The sequence below is a fragment of the Grus americana genome, chromosome 2 (genome assembly GCF_028858705.1).
Source record: "Grus americana isolate bGruAme1 chromosome 2, bGruAme1.mat, whole genome shotgun sequence".
Classification (NCBI taxonomy): Eukaryota; Metazoa; Chordata; class Aves; order Gruiformes; family Gruidae; genus Grus; species Grus americana.
In genome coordinates, this window is record NC_072853.1 from 131,820,916 (window position 1) to 131,840,287 (window position 19,372).

The 19,372-nt window shown below is 39.9% G+C and overlaps 1 protein-coding gene across 1 annotated transcript in view; it reads left to right on the forward strand.

The window, feature by feature from the left end:
- The window catches only part of JAZF1 (JAZF zinc finger 1), a 201,992-nt gene that overhangs the window by 177,566 nt on the left and 5,054 nt on the right, over window positions 1–19,372 (forward strand). The window contains exon 4 of the mRNA XM_054818081.1: window positions 14,757–14,926. Coding sequence (XP_054674056.1) covers window positions 14,757–14,926 — 170 coding nt within the window. The remainder of the gene's footprint in view (window positions 1–14,756; window positions 14,927–19,372) is intronic.

The window sequence follows — 19,372 nt, forward strand, 5'->3', positions numbered from 1 at the left end:
TTGTATTAAATCGTTGCTGAGAAGTGGGTTGAGAGTGCTACATTTTTGTGTGTTTGACTTATGGGGTGTCTCACATAGTCAAGCAGGAATCGGCCAAGTTCTACTGGAGCTTGAAAAAACGCGCTTTCAGATGTCTGAGGAACCATCTCATTAGCTGTTCAGATTGACAGAAGTTTCTACTTGCTTAATTGCCTGTTCAGAGCCTGGAGAACTTTTACGCTATGTTTTTATTAAAAATTAGATATATAGACCCACTCTTGTATAAATAGTATGGGCAAATAACTAAGCCATACTTCACAAAATGAAGACCAAATTCTGTTCTCCAACATAATGAAAGTTTGTCTGAATGCATTTGATATTTCAGGCCTGCAAGGTACGATAAAATCTGTGATAAAATATCTTGAGGCAACTGTATTGTGGTATGTGGCAAAACTTCCCTCTGAGGGACTTCACTGGTGCCAGGATTTCACATTTCTGTGCAGATGACGAAAGAGAACTTTCTTCATAATTATTGGAGCCAAAGTGGTTCCACCTAATTGCAGGTTTGGGGGCCTATATTAATTCTGCACGCTAATTAATATATACATATGTTTGCCCAGCATTTAGCAGTCTGAGGCACCTATTCTAACAGAGCCTTATGGGTGTTCTTGTAAAAATAAATACATAAATAATAGTTTAAAAAAATAATGAATGGCATTGTGCAAAACAGTTGATCAACATATGACTTAACTATAATATATGTGTGTGCTTAGACATGGTATGAGATTTTAACATGAGCTTTTGGCTGAGGTCGTGACTGAGCATGAATAATAAGTACAATCTGTGGTAGTTTCTAGTTTCTGCCTTAAGGAATAAAGCTATAGTAGGAGGTTTCCAATAACAAAAATAATAAGTAAAAGTGCAATTATTTCCTATAGGGGTTTTCTTAGCACAGGTGGGATTTGTTCCCAGCAACAGCTAAAAGATGATGTTTTTTCAGAGTTAGATGCCACATTCCCCTTCTAGGGAGCCAGGCTTTAACCTCATACATATTCAGCTCTTGTCACTGTGCTTGGCTTCAGAAATGGATGTTTTATTCTAGCCGTCATCTGCTGTCAGGTGACTGCCCGGGTTCTTTAGAGAGGCAAGAGTATGTATGATATTGGTTACTCACTGACCAAACCAAACGAATTACATTCCCAGAACATACTTAAGCTTGGAGGATGTGTGGAGCAAAGGTGATCTCACATTGCATGCACAGCAACAGTGCTGTTGTCGTATCTTGGGTGTGACTGCATGGCAAATAAAAATTACTAACTTACAGCCCCAAATCAGACCGAGAACATTATCTTAGCCAAACCTGCACAAGTTGGTGGCTTAGTAATTTCCATGTACACCTAGGTTGTATGAAAGTAACTGTATCTTGGTGTCCCAAAGCAGCTGGATGTCTCTTCTGCTGAGGGACCACCGGCAGACTGCTGTAACTTCTGTTGCTCCTGTTTTCTTGATCAGTTTTTGTGGAATTCTGATAAAGCAGTGGCAATAAGTAAAAGTAACTTCCAGTGACAGATTAGTTTCTCATATTTACTGTTGGAGATAAACTAGATAATAACATCCTGATTGGAGGGATGGAGCACCTCTCCTACGAGGACAGGCTGAGAGAGTTGGGATTGTTCAGCCTGGAGAAAAGGCAGCTCCGGGGAGATCTAATTGCGGCTTACCAGTACCTGAAGGGGACCTACAGGAAAGATGGTGAGGGACTGTTTATCAGGGAGTGTAGTGACAGGACAAGGGGTAATGGGTTTAAGCTGAAGGAGGGTCGATTTAGATTAGATGTTAGAAAGAAATTCTTCACTGTGAGGGTGGTGAGGTCCTGGCACAGGTTGCCCAGAGTGGTTGTGGATGCCCCATCCCTGAAGTGTTTAAGACCAGGCTGGATGAGGCTTTGGGCAACGTGGTCTAGTGGAGGGTGTCCCTGCCCGCAGCAGGGGGGTTGGAAGTAGATGATCTCTAACGTCCCTTCCAACCCAAACCATTCTATGATTCTATGATCCTGTGGGAACCTGGAGGGGGCTGTAGCTCCAAGGTGTTGCTGAGGGTCAAGAGTCAGAAGGGGAAGTAGAATAAGCGTGCAGAAAGGAAAGGGGAGAGAGCTTTTCCCTGAGAAATCTAAACAGGACAAGTGTTTACAGACAGAACTTTTCTGTTTAAGTTATTTCATTTTTATCTTTGATCTACCAAAGAGTATCTTGATTTTTCTCCTTTGTATCATTTTGTTACATGTCATTTATTGAAATCTAGCAGTGTGATTACCTGTATGTGCTCTGCAGTTTGGCTGCACCCTAAAAGGATGAGAGTTGGCCCAGGCTTGATGGCTATTTCTCTTACAGGGGAGGCCATGGTGTCCTTTTTTTGTCTCCTAGGCAAAACTGGAGTCTTTAAGGACTCTGCAAACCCCAGCCCCCGTCTGCCTTATGGGAGTTACCTGGTTTGTTTTACAGTGGGTTTGAGACTCCCCAAAGGCCATCTCTTTCAGTGCAGATTGATCGGGTGAGAGAGGAGTGTCAAGTGTTTGCAAGGAGCACAGGGCCACAAGCACATGACTACAGTTCTTTAAAAATCCTGTAGCTTTAGGGTACGGATGCTGGAGTATTTCTGCAGGACTGTGCTAAACAAGCCAACACAATCCATGAGCATCTTAACTTTTTCAGAGGTTTGGGCTTCCCTCTGATCCAAGGCTGTAACCTTGTAAAGATGGAGCAAAATTATGGGGATTCTCCTGTAACTAACCTTTTCTATGGTTTTCACAAGGACACATATCACAATAACCTCCCCTGCTTAGTCCTTTTTTTAACTCCATCCTAAACTAAATTATAACCTAAGTACAAAAAAGGCCTATACTACATTCACGAAATGAAATTTGAAAAATGAATTTTCAAATGGTACTTGCAACAATTGAAATTACTTTTAAAGTTAAATGGCCATTTGTAAGTGTATATAGAGGAAATTAAGATTGAGGTAAAAATAGCTGATGGGAGAAAATAGGGCTGTGCTTTTGAGGGGGAAATACATGAAGGCTATTTTTAAAAAAAAATCACAATTCTCATAGCTTTTCTCTGCATTTTCTATTGTTCTTTGTTTTCCTGCTTTATGGGTGCATTTCCCTTATAATTCTATTAAATTTCTCCTTTGCTCTTTAACTTGGCAGTAAAAATGTGTTGAGCCCAATTTGCTATAAAAAATATGTTCTGGGAAGATTGACTCAGTTGTCAGATTTTGTGCTTTCCAGTAGAACTCTGAATCTTGCCAGAGGAGAAGGCACATCAAAAATTTAACATTAAGTCTTATTTATCTCATCTTGCTCACTACAGGTAGCTCTCCATGTAACCTCCTGTTTGTTGTACTTCATCTTCCAAGCTCCTTCAGAGCATTCTTGTTTGATACAGACATAAATTGCACTGGCAATTGTAAAGCTACTGTGCTGTAGAATTGTATTTTAGTTGCACATACCTGTAATTAATTGTATGGGAATTTTCACAGTATTCTCCCCAAGGACCAATTTCATTGAAAAGTAACCAAGTTGTCTAGACTACAGCAACTCATAAAATCATCACTAGTTTTGGGTTTTGAGCTACAAAGCAGCAATAGAAACATGGCTTGTATATTTAAAGTACTTCCAAGCACAGGAACTGTTTTATAATCCCCATCGTAGTAGTCTAACCTGGCAAACCGTTTTTAACAGGGTTGAGAACAGAAAATGTACAATAAGCTTAAAGTAAAGATTATCTCTGTGTTAATTTGTGATAGGGTTTTTTGATGTAGAAGCGCACACTCTGTATGTGGTGCTTTCTTCCTCCAAATATGTAAAAAATACACATTTTGTAGAAAGCACATTGTGCCTGCCTTTCACAGCTTGTGGCATAACTGGTTTAATGTAGGAATAGCTTGACACTCAAAAAGGAACTTCACTGGTTCTGGGTAACAATGACGGCATTCATCTTTGTGTGTTTATACTGCAAGGGCCAATTGGTGGAAGGATTTTTTTTTATTTTTTTTTTTTTACTATTTAGCTTTATAAGTAATCTGCTAATTACCTTGAAAATTACTAACTGAAAGCACAAATGTTTTTCAGAAAGTTGGAAACTGTAGTTGGACACGTGGAACTTTTAGGTGCTTATTTAAATCATGTCTATGTATACGCATGTATATATACATATATAAAATATTACACTGCAAGATTGAATGGGATTTATTTGTACCATTGTAGTGCCTCGAGAACTGAAAAAAAAATTGCTCTAGCTATACTAGTGCTGTATGTCTGCACACTGAAAGCAATTACGGTTTTCAAGGAGTTTTTACAGTGCCTAGCAGGAAAAAAAAGCATACTTCGGCTGAAGATGGTGAGACTTAAGCAAATGTTTGAGTTTTCCTTGCACTGTAGCCAAAGCAAATCAGAAGTAGAAAAAAGTGAGGACTAACATACCATTTCACACTCGATGACTTAAAACACAGAGAGGTTTATTTCACAGGGGAAATGGTGTATTATGAATCCATGTTAGCCAGTACATGATCATCAAAATGATGTAAAATTCTAGGAAAAATAGGGTGGTTTGTAGCTCTTGTGTATTACTAAGCAAGGTAAAGGCTATGAAACATTTGCTAACCCCCAAATTACATATCCTCTTGTCTTTTTAGTGCTTGTGGCCTGGCAGGTGAAAGACGCCACCCTAATTCTTGCTGAAGATGAAGCCTGGTGCTTTGTCCATGCTAGCATAGGCTCCTTCTCAGGTTTTTCCATATATAGTCAAACAGCATCATTCATGGCAGTTTCTCAGCACTTCTGCCTCTGATGCCAAAGGATACAAGAAGCCAAGGAGCAATGGAAAATAACAACTTGAAAAGTACTTTCACTTCAACTTCAGTCCAGTGATAGATCATCTGAAACAACTCACACCTGCTAACATATGTTTTGTACACCTGATTGAAACAGCGACAGCCTCAGAGAAAGGTTTGCAACAGCACACCAGGCACAGTGCAGATTTAATTTTATCAGAATCTTTGCTTTTAAGAAAGAGAGAGGAGACACGACTCCCCACTGCATGTGTTCTTATGTTTGGGTGTTAAAAATGCATTTCTTTCTCAGAAACACAAAGTAGGATTAATTAAAAAACATAACAGATCTTTCCTGTAGATTTTGTGCATAGGCAGGATGACAAAAGCCTTGATTGTGGCTCAGTAATCAATAAGCAGTTTAGTCCTTACCAGTAATTCTGAGTATTGTCATTAGGGCTATCTTTCAAATTATGCTGATGGCATTTCTTAAATCTAGATGGTTGGAGCATTTAAAAGCAGGTAGAGAGAAACATTAAGTATATTTTCATGCAAAATAAATCCTCCTGCCCTTCAGTGCATTGAAGTGGAGAATCTGCCATTGCGTCCCTCGTTACTGGTCAGAGGTTTGTAACACTCCTGGGACTCATAAGCATGAAATTCCCTTGACCCGAAGCTGCTGAAAGAGCACTGAGCTGCCCTGGGTCTCTGCAGCTCTGCCGCACCCTGGTCCTCCATGGGCAGCCGGCCGTGGGATCCCTTTGGCATGATTCAGCCCATTCACACGTGAGGGTCTAAGGTCTGGCGCAGAAGCATCTTGGAAATCCCCACGTGGCTGAATCCTGCTGAAATCAGCGGCGCTCCTCGTGCAGCGAGTGCTACCTGCACAGTGATAGCAATTCCTTGGGTTGGAGCCTGGTCGTAGCTCAGTGCATCCTTGCTGGGTTTGTGCACTGATGAAGGCAAAGCGCACAGCGGTCGGGGTGGGTAAGGACTGTGTGCGTTAGCAGTTTTATGGCCTGTACTGCAAGTGGCTGAATAGCTTTTGTACAGCTGTAAAGCACGTTTAACCCAATGTTATAAAACACGTCTCAAATGTATTTTCATAGCTTCATAAACTGTAGTTCATTTATGTAGGTACTTTTTATTGTAATCCTTTATCTTAAACACGAAACTGTTTCCTGATACCATTTCTTTTTTTTTTCTTTTTTATGAAAAAAGGGGAAAAGAAGAGAAAAGAAAAACTGCCTTTTTGTAATATGCATCAGGAGAGTCCTTAAGTACAGTAATAGTGCCCTGGACTTGTATTTTTGTATTTCTAACCTCAGAATGCAGGCCTAGCAACTAAAAAGCCAAAATAACATTAATTATGACTGTTCTTTGCCGTGTTTTTTGGAGTATAAGTTTGGAACAGATGTTTGGGGGGAGAGGAGGGAGAAGGAAGGATGGATTGTTTCTTTTTCTCAGCCCCAACTGGTTTTAATTCTTTCTTCAACATTTTGAGAATATCTTTAAACATTTGCCAGAGTTCAATTAACATCCTGTGACTAAAGGTGGAAAATGTCCTACTTTGTTTTTCTTCAAACATATACCTGCTCTTGCTGCTCATGCCAAAGCCAGAGAAAGAAAGGATTCCAGCTGGCAAAGGTTTTATTACTGTTACATTAATTTGCAGGTTAAGCCTCAAGTTGGGAGGGGTCTGCTGGATTGATTTATTTATTTACTTTTTTTATTTTCATGATTTTAAAAAAGTGCTGTGTAAAACACTGCCGTTTAATTACAGGAAGGTTATGCACTTTTTTGGTGTTTTAACAGCTTATTCTTGTTTACATGAAGTTGTAGAAATCTAGTTTTAAAATATGTTTAAAGTAGAGATTGTGTTCTTGGGTTTATCATGTTTTTCCTGTACTATGTATAAACAGAAGATTGTACATTATTGAAAGCCCTTTTTTGTGGAAAACAGGATTGGGAAAAAAGTTTATATAAGAATGCAAAATAACTTCCTGAGACTATTGGCGCAGTGTGACCATAAAACCTCAACAGCACATTGTGCAGTGACATTATAACAATTTGCTTTAGCACCTCTGCAGCGTTCTCAGAAAGTCCTGTTCTACAAAACACATGCCGTGGTATCAGTTGACTGTTTTTTCCAGAATCGGTTCTTTACATGCATGTTTTTGTGATTAGTGTTGCTGTTTCGCAAGTAATTGGAAGTGGGGATATTTTTTTTTCTTATTTAGCTTATTACATGTATGTTTTATTTGCATACATTTATACATTCAATAAATTGTAAAATATCTGTTTATATAGGTGTGCAAGCCCCTTTTAGTGGATTTATAATCTCTGGATTGGGATTTTTTGCGTTTAAGTTTTAAAGACTTTTCTTTGATATACCAATAACAAGATACAGATAGATCAAGATAGAAAATGGCACACAATTGGTCCTAAGGCCAGATAGAGTCCAGCTGCTCCATCAACCCCTATATTGGCTCTGGAGGACTATTTTTTTTAACCTGAGCGTTACTAGTTCTGTTTCTCTTGCAGCCCAAAATGGTGAGCAGATCTCATGTGTAAATAGTTTGCAATTGTACTGACATCGAATAAGAATATATAATACTAATGTCACCTAACAGTACTTTAAATAAAAATCTTTGTTACTTTTGTACCTTTATCATTTCAGCTTTACCTCCAGGATTTTTGGGTGATTTCCCATATAGAGTAGCCTATCATTCTATACAAAAATACAGTATATTTGGTTCTGTGTTGTACACGTAGGATTTGAAGTGTTTGCATGCTTTCCAAAGTGGATTCAAACCTTGTCATTGAATACATTTCAGTCACTTAAAATTCATTATGAGCTTACACTGAGCATCTAAATGAAAACTAAAGGAGATTTGAAATGTTGGAATCGACCTATCTGCCATTTAATTTAAAACACCAAGGTTATCCATGGGTTGGGTGCATAACTGCTTGTGGGTTCATCCTGTTTGAGGTACCACCCTTCAAAATAGCTGTGGAAAGTATCTTTTCAGACTGTCTCTGTGACTGCGCAAGTTACAGTTGCCATTTCTCTGGACTGTGAGAGAGGGTGGAGGATGTCCAGAAACATCTACCTCTAGCCTTCCTTGCTTAAATGTTCTGTCCTTTGGAATAGCAAACCCTACTGGCTGAAAGCTACTCTTCAAATGATGCAAACAAAGAAGAAAAAGTTTGGGGTTTTTTTCCTAAGTTATTTTCTCTGGTGCTTTTAAGTACCTTGTGCATAAAAATAACGTTAAAAACCATATTGCTCTTTGTATTTGAATCCATATTCACATCATTACATAAGGTACATTTTTTAAATTCTCTTGGTGCTTATTCGCTAACTGAGCCTTGCTCCAGCCAGAGACAATAGAAAATTAGTTCTCCTGAGTAGTAATAGTTCCTAAACAGCTCATTATTTAGCACTTGATACTTGATCTGAGCTAGGAGAGGACTGGAGGGAAGGGTGGTTTCTCCGGAAGACATTTTTCTGGCCAAATCCTGCTCTGACTAGTGTCATGAGGAAGAGTAGGATGCTGGCAGCGGTGACAGCTGAAGTGCAAGACGAGGGACACGCTCCTGGCACAAGTGTGTGTGAGAGCAGCCTGGCAGCAACTGCCACAGACCACACAGCCCGCAGGAACCACTGCGCGGGGGCTGGCAGCAGCCAGCAGGACATGCCCTGCAGTTCCCCCCCCTTGCTCGGCACAAGGCCAAGTCCATAATAAGTTGTAATTGCCATTTTGATGGCTCTTTTGTGATCGCGCAGAGGGACTCTGCCAGCCTTGGCAAGTGCCCATTTGACAAACCATAACCATCTCAAGCAGCTCCCTCGAATGACAGCAGAGCTGCCAAGCATGCAGTTGGCTTTGAGAACAGATTTGCCTCTCCCAGGAACAAGGTTCAGAGATATTTACTGGGATCAGAGAGAAAAGTTTTAACCACGTGTGCTTGTGCCTGTTGGCTGAAGAAAGGCTCCAGTCTTCACCCTGGTGAACCTAGTGCTCGCTTTATGTGGGTGCTTAATCAAAACACTGGAATTGCCCTTGCAGTCTAAAATACCAGTGTCTGTAGCGCTACACAGTGCTCTTTTTAAACTACTCTGGGTTTTCTTCAGTTGTATTAGAAATGTATTTACATCATCTTCATGGGCTAGGATGATAAAAGTATTTTTGAAAATAGAAGAAATTAATTTGAATGGACCTTTCACAAATGCTGAAAAACACTTTCCGTCCCCTTCTTCCCCCACCCCCAAAACAAGCAAGCTAGCAAAGGAAAAACCCTGGGTTAGTCTGTTTGGATGATCCAGTGTCTGAAATTTTTTGCCTGAGTTTGCAGAGCCAATGCATTGTGCCACCCATACCAGCTTGTGGCAGAGAGAGTTCTGCTACAGCTTCTAGACTAAAGACTTGCATAGCAGCCATGATGCACGTTATTTAACTGTTTTCTATTTCATTGCCCCTAGCATTTATTTCCTGTGCTTTATAGAAAGGAAGAATGTTTCATTTTGAATGAGTTGATATGTCTTTAGATCAACAATGAGTATCAGCTGTGGGAACGTTCTCCCTGCTGGTGAGTGTGGAGGAGACAGTGTGCATCCATGGGCACAGAGGGAAGAAGTCTGACAAATCCATAGATGTGCTTTAGTCTTAGGCCAAAATTCACATAATATTAATAATTCACTTCTTTTATCGAGGAAGCTGTCACAGTATATGGGAATGCAAACGTCTTAACATAAGAAGTGCTCTCATAAAACTGTTTCTATGAAATACAAACTGCAAGTCCCGCACGGGACAAAGTGTGAAGCTGAATTTTTATGAGAGATCATTGGAATTACCATGAACTTTCAGTGACACTAGCAATGTTGGTTCCCACTACAGTAAGCTATTTGCTCATAGTTATTCATTGTATACTTAAATGTATGCTTTCTGGTCACAAAATTCATTGGCAAGGATGTTTTGGGTTTGTTTTCATGGGAGGAGAGAGGAAGAACTCGTAATGTTCTTGATCTGAGGTCAAGATAGATCATATTCATTGTAATGGCACACACAGCTTGTGCTGGTTTTCATCAGCTTTGTCTTTTTTTATATTTCAAAGCACAGTATAGAAGTCTTTAGATTTAAAAAAGACATAACTACAAGTGATGTGCACCTGATAGAACCAAGATTCATTCAAAGTTGAGGGGAAAAATCCTCTGTAAATCGCACTGTGGAATGATTTCACTCACACAAAAGGCAGAATTTATCTTGGCTACAGTGGTGTGAATACCAAATAAACCCCAGAAACATAAAAGATAAGGCTGCAGATATTCAGCAGTGTAGCTGAGATGTTGTCTATTCCAGAATGTCAAATGATTAACTCTCTGCAAAGCGTTTCTGAGCTATTTAAATTACTGACTTCATCTACTGGAAAAAGTAGTAGATGGGCATTCAAGAGGCGAGATGTTTGCTGTAGGATTAAGTGATGTTCTTGCCGATTTCAACAGCAAAACTGGAAGAAGAGGTAGAGCAAGTCTATATGGTGCAATTTGCTTTTCATCACACTACAAAGACTTCTTACCATGCAGGCAGTAATCATGATCCCTTTTCCTGCATGTGTTTACTTTTGGCAAATAAACTGCTATGATGCAGCCAGCCTTCTTACTTGTGATGGGTTCTGTTTAAACACAGCATAAAAATTAAAAGAGGAATAACTTGCCAGAATATTTTGTGACCCTGTATGTTTTCTGTCTTTTCATAACTAGTAATTTTATGTAATACCTGGCTCTGAAACAGCATTCTATGCCAGCTGTGCCTTGTGGTGTCCACCTAAAGTCCATCTCCACCAGTGGAGTCCACCTCCTCTTTGAGGGGCGGTGGCATTGTCTCAGCATGGAAAATTCCAGAAAAAAACCCCAAAGCTAGCATTCTTTCCTTGCCTTTGTTTTGTTTTATTTTTTAATCTGCTGGGGGCAGTGAGCCTTTTGGCAGGGCCACTGGAGTGAGGACGGGGAAATGGCTTTGTGGGCCAGGACAGAAGGCATATGGCATGCGATGGCAGGACAGTATTAGGAGGATGTTACTGAGTCATTTAGACGACAAAAACATTGGGTTTAGGTTAGACTGAGGTAGAACTATGGAGAGTCTCTGAATGAAAGCCAGGTGATGAAACTGGATATGGTAAAAAGCAATGAGCTAGCTAGCAAGGAGCCTCAGAAAGAACATTACCAGAGGAGAGAGGTGGAGAAGACAGTTTTCTTGCTGTTGTAGAACTAGTATTTAGTTACAATAATAGTATTGTTTATTTGTACATCACCTTGCTGAAAGCATGTGCTTCTCTATCACCCTTTCCTCTCCAGAGGAAATGTGTGTTGTTGACTTTGGGGGGAGTTTTTTGATATTCAGACTTCTGAAACTCAATTCTGATATTTTTCCTTTGAGTACTGCATGACAACAAACAGTAAGGCCATTAGCACATGGGCTAGAGGAGCGGCTCTGCGGTCCCTCAGAAGGGCAGTGTGCCCCAGCAGAGCATCCTGTTTTCCACGTGCGTGGCAGTGTCCAAGCGGAGATCAACGAGCCAGCTCTCTTGGAGCTCTCTTAAGAGTTATTGCAAATACTTGTCCAAGTCACGCAGTTGTTACACCCTGGAACAGGCCATAGGTCAGATGCAAAGGTGCTGATTTTGTTTTCCTTTTTAAAAGTAAATATTTACAATTGTTATTGTGAAATCCCAACCACGTTAAAAAAAAAAAAAAGCAAGCAAGCTATATCTTGATCAAAGTGCGCTGCTGTGCGCTTCCCCTTCAGCGCACTGCTGGTACCCTGGCAAGCTGCCTGAAGGAGCCAGCGACAGCCGGCAGCTCGGGTTGCAGTTTGTACACCTGACGTGTAGCTGAGGGCCAGGGACGCCTGCTCGGCGTGGGAACGGCTTTGCAAAGCCACCATCCTCGGCCTTACAGTACTTAATTAAAATACCTCATCTAGAGGCTGTTTATTATGGCAGCGCCAACCTGTGTGTTGTGCTTTTTGTTTTTCCTCTCTCCCCCCCACTCCCTGATGTGTTGCATGCAATCAGTGAGGCACCGCATGGGTTGCTGCTCTTAGACACTGACAACTGAGGAAATTAAATTCTGAGGCGGAATCAGTTAAAAGCCTGACTAAATCGGTGTTGTTTTTCTATGGCAACTGAAACAACATAATTATTTAAAGGATAAATTTTTATTGCTAATGAATTTTTTTCAAGACAGTAAGGTTTTTTGCATTTGTTTATACCAGGACCCTCTTAAATACATTTTGGGATTTTTAATTTTTTTTTTTTAACAAGCAATTGATTCAGTAGGATATTATCAGATAAAAGCAGTGATAAATTGCAGTTCCAGCTTTGTGTAAAGTAATATGTCTTTCAGGTACTTGGCACCATTAGTATTACTGTTTTGTGCAAGAAAAAAAATCTGTATTTCTATGGTTATTCATACTTGAAAAAGCTCATCATATTTGTAAAATCTGTAGTGACAAGTCTGGACTTAAAAACTTAAGACAATGGAGCATTTGCTTATACTGTTTAAACAACTCTTTTGACTATACTAGACAAAATTTTCCATTTTTGTTCAGGTAAGCTAATTAAAAGAAAACCATAAGGATGGTCTGACCTTACAGATGCTTACGCACACATTTTGGTTTGTTTTGCCTCTCTCCTTCAATGTGTCTACCTGTAAGTGAAGCACAGGCAAAAGTTGTTACAGATTTGGGTCTTACTGTACAGTTTTTAGAAAAATTAAAAGGATGCCCTGAAAGTACAGGAAAACCTATGGAAATCCATTATTACAATGATTGCTGCTTCTCCCCACTGTTCTGTGTATCTTTTCCTTTATATACCATATTGTATATTAAGTTTTATAAAGCACTGATTGTTGTTTTATAAAAGCATGCTCCTTGTTATTACGGGAAATAGTGATATCCTTAGTAGATGTCGTACAGTCTCAAATGATGTTTTCTTTAGGAGGAAAAAATCCTGTTTGTGAGAAAATCATCCCTTCTTAAGGGGGCTTACAAGAGGGGGTTATTATGGCAGAAATTGTTGGTATCAGTGTTTAGAATTGTATATTTTCTCATCCTATGACTGCATACATGTATTTACAATAGAGTTTTCTGTTGCATTTGCTTAAAAAAAAACCCACTGAGCTAAAAAGTTTGAAGGAACAGCTTGAGGAATTTTTTCCATCAAGATACAATCAAGGGCAGGAAATCGTAGAAGCAGAGTTGTGGTTTTGCCTCCATTTTTTTATTAGTTAATTAAACTATAACAACTCTTAACTTCATTTTAGGTAACTGTTCCTAGAGTTCAGAAATATTTTAAGAGGTCAATAATGCTTTCTTTGGCTTTTGCTCATTCGGTGTGGGATAAGGAGTCACAGTCAGCAGGGCAGAATTTTCCAGATGTGTTGCAGAGCGTGTGTGCGTGCACTCATGTCGACAGTTGTTGACGGTGGGAAACCATCCATCTTTCCTCATCTGCGCACCACCCTGTATGGATGAAAACCACAGGAAAGAAATGTGGATAGCCTGACATCTGTAAGCGAACTTACAGTATCTGATTAAAGCTCAGGAGCCCTGAGTACTTGCAGCTACCAGTTGACATGCGTTTGGACTCAATGACGGAGAGGTGCCGAGTCTGAGCGAGAGTACGAGGGGAGGGGAAATCCAGAGGGAAAAATTAGAGATGATAGCTGTATATTTAGTTTCGCTAGAAGCAAAAAAATCCCAAAGACCCAGCTGTACATTGCAGTATGGGTTTTCTTTGCGAAGTCGGGATGTTTCTTTTTTAAAGCGCCGTAAGGCATCTGTCTGCATTTTCCTCTCAGTCCGTAGAGCTGCTTAGAGGCATGCACTTAAAGGGCATATGAGGGAAGCAAATAGAGCCATGCAAATGTCACATAACTGTCTTTAATAACAGGAGCTATTCCAGCACTCGGAGCCAAATCGTCTTTCAGCAGAAAGGATAAAATTTAGCAGAGCTGGGAAGGGAAAAAAAGAAAGGGGAGGGGAAACACAGCACCACCTCCTGCTGACACCGCAGAAGTTTCCCCTCAGCTTTCCCTCTCTCTCTCTTTGTGCATATATTTTCCTTTTAATCAGCTGGGGCTCTTCCCTCCCCTGCTTTTTTTTATTATTTTTACTGTAGTCTTATAGTTGGAATTCTGCTTTCCTAATTTCTCTTGTTTCACATTTAACTTCTTCAGAGAATTTCATTAATAGTTATTGCAATTAAAAATAATAAATAAACTCAGCACCAGCTGCTCAAATGGCTGTCGTAGCATATCTGGAACATAATGCGGTCTGTTCAGGGCAGCCACACAATGCAATTTATCCCCACACCTGAGGGAATGAATTTCACAACTATAATTGCTACAATATAATTCTTATTAATGTTGTGCTATAATTCCTATTAATTCCAAAGGGCTAGTAAATGCATTAGGACTTGTCAACATATTATTTTACACTGTTTATGATCTGTAGAATTATGCTCTTCAGTATTGTATTGCATAAAGAAAAGCCTTAAAATTAGCTTTAATTGCGGGGGGGGGGGGGGAAACCACATTTTCTGTTCGAGCACTGGGAAAGAAGGAAGGATCCTGGTGTTTGAGGAGTAATGAAACTGCATTTTAAAATCAGTGCTTTGAACTTTCTGTGCCACACAGTTAACAGTTTATGAAGATATATTGATAATGCCTGTCCTGGTTATTAGAAAAAGAACCACTGGTGTCTTTATGAAGGAATAAATAACTATAAGAAAGATAGGTTTATAAAATTAAAAATAACTGTCTTCCAGCAAAGACAAAAGTGGGGAAATTACAAGTCATTGTAACTGATGTAATAAATGCAGAATGTGTTATCTTGCTGTGCTCTTATTTATTCTTGTTTTATCTCACTACTCCGCTTTTCTAGGTAGTGAATATGATGAGGAGGAAGTAGACTATGAAGAATCAGACAGTGATGAGTCCTGGACTACAGAAAGTGCTATCAGCTCTGAAGCTATCCTTAGTTCAATGTGCATGAATGGAGGGGATGAGAAACCTTTTGCCTGTCCTGTTCCTGGATGTAAAAAAAGATACAAGGTAAGCAGTAGTGCAGACCTACCTTATTTCCTGCTGATGTAGTGAGGGGGGGAAAAAACCCTCTAAAATCAATTTATACCTTTGTCATTTAATAGACTTTTCATGTTTATTTTTGTGGTATTGTAGCAGAGTACCTATTTTATTCACTGGTTTCCTCTCAAGCACAGCCAAGTTACCAATTTTACAAAGGCTGCAGCCTTTTGCATCCCTGTCTATCAAGAGAAATTACATATAGTGACTCTTTTGCTTCACACATTTTAACTAGCTTTCTATTACGTAGACAAATTAACTGCAGAATGCAGGAGGTACTATCAGCAAAATAATCTCTTGGGTCTCTTTCAGAGACACTAAATAAAAAGCTTCTGCCCATCAGTGCCAGAATGAATTCCTTCTGCGTAACTGCTAGAAATACTGCCTCTCCTTTAGTGAAACTGTGCCCAGCATACTTTTCCTGGTAAAGGTGAGGTGCGAGAGATGGTGGTTCATGTTTTGCAAGTCAGAGGTCACCTCAGGAAGGCAGAGCCTCAGAGAAATTGTGGCATCATTCTGCCCTGGGTCTGAGTCTGTGTGACATGCTGGGAAACAATTCCCACCCACCCCACCCTATCCTATCCCTACCTCTTTAATTACTCTCCGTCATGAGAAATTTTTGTCTGTTTATGGGAGTGAAACACCTTTAACTTTGAACCTTGAGCTGGCTGGTATAGAACATGTCACGATGTTGTGAGGACAGGAGTATTGCTTCACGTGAACCGGTGCAGAGACAGATGAAATTGTATTGAACAGTTTGGGCTGTTCAGTATGGTATGGTTCGGTATGGTATCTATAGTCATTGACATTTGGGAACAGAAATAGCATGTTGGCACAGTTCCTCTAAGTCATTTTCTGAAGTTTTTGCATGATGTACTGGAAAATTCAACCACTGACCTATACCCTAGAAAAAGCAGAGGTGGTTGGGTTGGTTTTATGCTAATTTTATTTTATGGCTTCTCCTTTAAATAATTGAAACGTAGGGTCTTAAAAGATAACAGAAATATGAAAGAGAAATATAGGAAGACCAGTAACATTTGAGATAAAACAGTTGTGACAAGAATGAATAAACTGCATGAAACCGTGTAGTGGACAAAAACATGTTTCAGTGATGCTGCAGCTGTTCTGGACGAGGGCAGCTCCCATAGCAGCAAATCACAAGACTCCGGTTCGTATACAGATCAGTTAATACTGAGAATACTTACTCAAAACATGATCAAGAAAGCAGTGTGCTCATTTCTTAGCGACATACAAGTCTTTTTTTGCAGAGATTAGCCTGAACTATGTAGTGGTTGTTCTGCTCTTCAGGTACAGGAAAAATTGAAGATCTCCAGGGACAGGGCAAAGGCAAAGATGTTTTCAGACTATTTGCAAGTGTTGCTTTGCAGATATACCCACATTATTCAAGATTAATATTTTGTGTGTGTGTGTGGTAGAAGCTGTACCGGATGAAGGGTGTAGTATAAAAGCTAAATCCCTAGCTCAGGAAGCAAACAAGCCATGTTGATTGTTAGAAGTCGCTGTGCCCGCAGGGCATCTATGCATTGCAGAAAACATTCACTTAATGGCAAAGGCTAGAAGGAGAACCCTGTAATTTGCTATATCCTGTCTGTTCTCTGTTTGACTGCCAGCCCTCTGTCTTTTTATTGCCCAAATAAGCAATCTGTTTCTGCCTGCTTCTGCTATCTCACTACCTTCATCTCAAATGCATGAGGACTGTCTAAGGGGTATCTTGTACACCATTAATGTTAGAACACTTGGACAGGGAACAAATTAACGACCCTTAGAGAGGCCGACAGACCAGCAGCAAATAAAAACTACTGTATTTTCCTAAGAAACTCACCTCTGTTTAGTCCTGATAGGAAAACACATTTCCTTAAACTCTGCCTCACCTCATTTCTCTTTTCAGTGGCCTGTTTCCTCCCTTTTTTCTTTTCAGCCTCATTTTTTGTCTTTTTACATTTTTATCTTTGTTTCCTTCCTTTTAGCTTAGTGTCAGCTGTGTTTCTTATTTCCTCTTCATCTTCCTTCTGCTTAACCCCTTTCTCTGATGAATTATTTGCAGAGTCTGGGTAGGGAGTCCTGTGATCAAAGCACTGGGATTTTCTGGTGGGTACTGGATAATCACAGTCAGGGCTGTAAAACAATTATAGAGCTCCAAACAGGAACACGGACATGCACATACAGTAATTGCCGGGCTCACTTTACAGCTGAGAAAAGGATGCATTCCTTTAGGGAGCAAGGAGGAAAGGAGGATATACACAGTTTTCTTTTGTCTGGCCTTAGGTGACGTACGTTTGAGAAGCAGAAATGTTATTTTTAGATGTGTTATTTGTATTACAGTACTGCTTAAAGGACCCAGTAGGGATGGGGCTCCTTTTTGCAAACAATGTACAAGGATAAAAGATGGCCTCTGCACTGAAAAATCATTATGGAAAGGTAAATAAGACAAGAATGAGTACAACAAATACTCCCAAGGACCGGTCTGGGGTGGACAATGGAAACTGTAATGAGAACATGTTTATACACAAGCCCAGATGAGTATCAGAAGACCCTCCTGGCCTCCTGCCCAGCTGCCATCTCTTGGCAGTTTCCCGTAGGCAGTGCAGAAGAAGTGAGTCATAAACTTTAGTTGTTCTTCAGGAACTTTCTTTTTTCTTAAGAAATAAAATTGCTTGCTTATAATGTGTATTGGTACTCTATATATAGTATGGCATAGATTTTCCTGAGGAGCCGAAGATTCTGGGGGGAAAAAACTTTTTAATTGTATGTACATTTGTTTGTGGGATAGTCAGAAACGGTGAAATTAATCTGGAGCACACTGACTTCTAGACACTTAAACTATTAGCCTCTGAACTAATTCCTGAAGCTTGCTTTCTTCTTCTCTTAATTATGGGTACTGACACAGAGAACAAATTATAAGTATTTTACCGTTTGCCATTTATGGATTTCTTTTTATATATATGATTTTTATTTGATGCCTTAAATTTGATTTTTAGAAAATCATTTGCATGATTCAGAGGAACCCAAAGATCTTATCCTCCTGTGGAGTTCACCTTCACCAGATTTTTGATTTACATCCCCAATTAAATGCCCTGTCCAGGAGTCTGTGGGTTTTGAGTAGTTAACATGCTTTGCAAAATGCCACCTGTAGGAGCAAACGTGTGGATTTATGAAGCTGGCAATTAGTTTTCCTTTTATTCAATACCACCTATGTGTGCTAGTAATTTGGGGTTTAGCTCTGGAGAAGGACATTCAAAATATGTATATGATGTAGATAAACGTATTCAGGCAACTTCCAAAGACCAAATGAAATTTAATACATAATAGATAAATAGAAAAAAAAACCCCACAAATAATGCCTATATACTATTATAGAGAAAACCCTAGACTATTTGTCATATTTTTTCTAGTTGGTGCAAAATACAATAATAAAAGAATAACAGATTTCCATGCATGCAAAATGTAGCTTATATGCATGACTGCTTTTTGGCTTTGGGCAAGAGGGGAAGTGGTATCTTTCAAGAATGCCATGGCATTGGGCTTGTCTTTCTGGCAGGTAATGGGACGAGGGTCCTTGGCCAGTCAGCTGGGCAAACCCCCGGGAAGGCTGATCTAAGAGCAGCGAGACTCGGCAGAGCTTAGGGAGGGAGAATATTGATGTGAGAGAGGGAAAGAAGGGAATTTACTTGAAAGAAATGAGCAAGCCAGAGCTTGCACATTGAGCAAAGAGGAACCGGACCCACAAGGAAAACTTCAAGAGAAGCAGCCAGGAGATAGAAAAACATATGTGAATGTCCAAGTCTGAAACAAGAAACCTCCCAAACCATCCTTGTTGTCTGTGTTCCTACATGAAGGGGGTGGCAAGCTCCCACACCTTCTGCGGTATAGCGGCCTCGTGAGTACTGACTGCCGTGCAAGGGGCCCTGCCCAGCAAGTGCCCTTGTGTCCATGCAAACCAGGTAGTGCCAGTCTAAACTTCCGTATCTCCTCTTGATCTGGTCCCAGGTTAATAATTGTTTCCTCCTGTTTGAGATTTTAGAGTGCCTTTCTATACTGCCATCTTCTTCCTCAATCATTTGTAAGAGTAAATAATGAGCAACGTAAGTAACTAGCGCAATAAAAGTGATGTATGAGTTTGGCAGTGGGTTTTGCCATACCTCAAGAAACTCAACCCAGACATACAACAACGTGTTTACATTACAGCAGTGGAAAAAGTGCTGAAGAGTTGACTGTAATTTTAACAACAGTTTTCTTTTGGACAGGAGTACAGGTCAAATTTCGTGTTACACTAGTTCCTCATACTCTGCGAGGCTTACTGTTTTTCAAACTTTCCATGGCCAAATTAATTCCATGTAGTTTTCTGGTTTAGCATTTCCTTAATTTTTTCTGCCTGAAAGTACTTTTCCCCCCTTC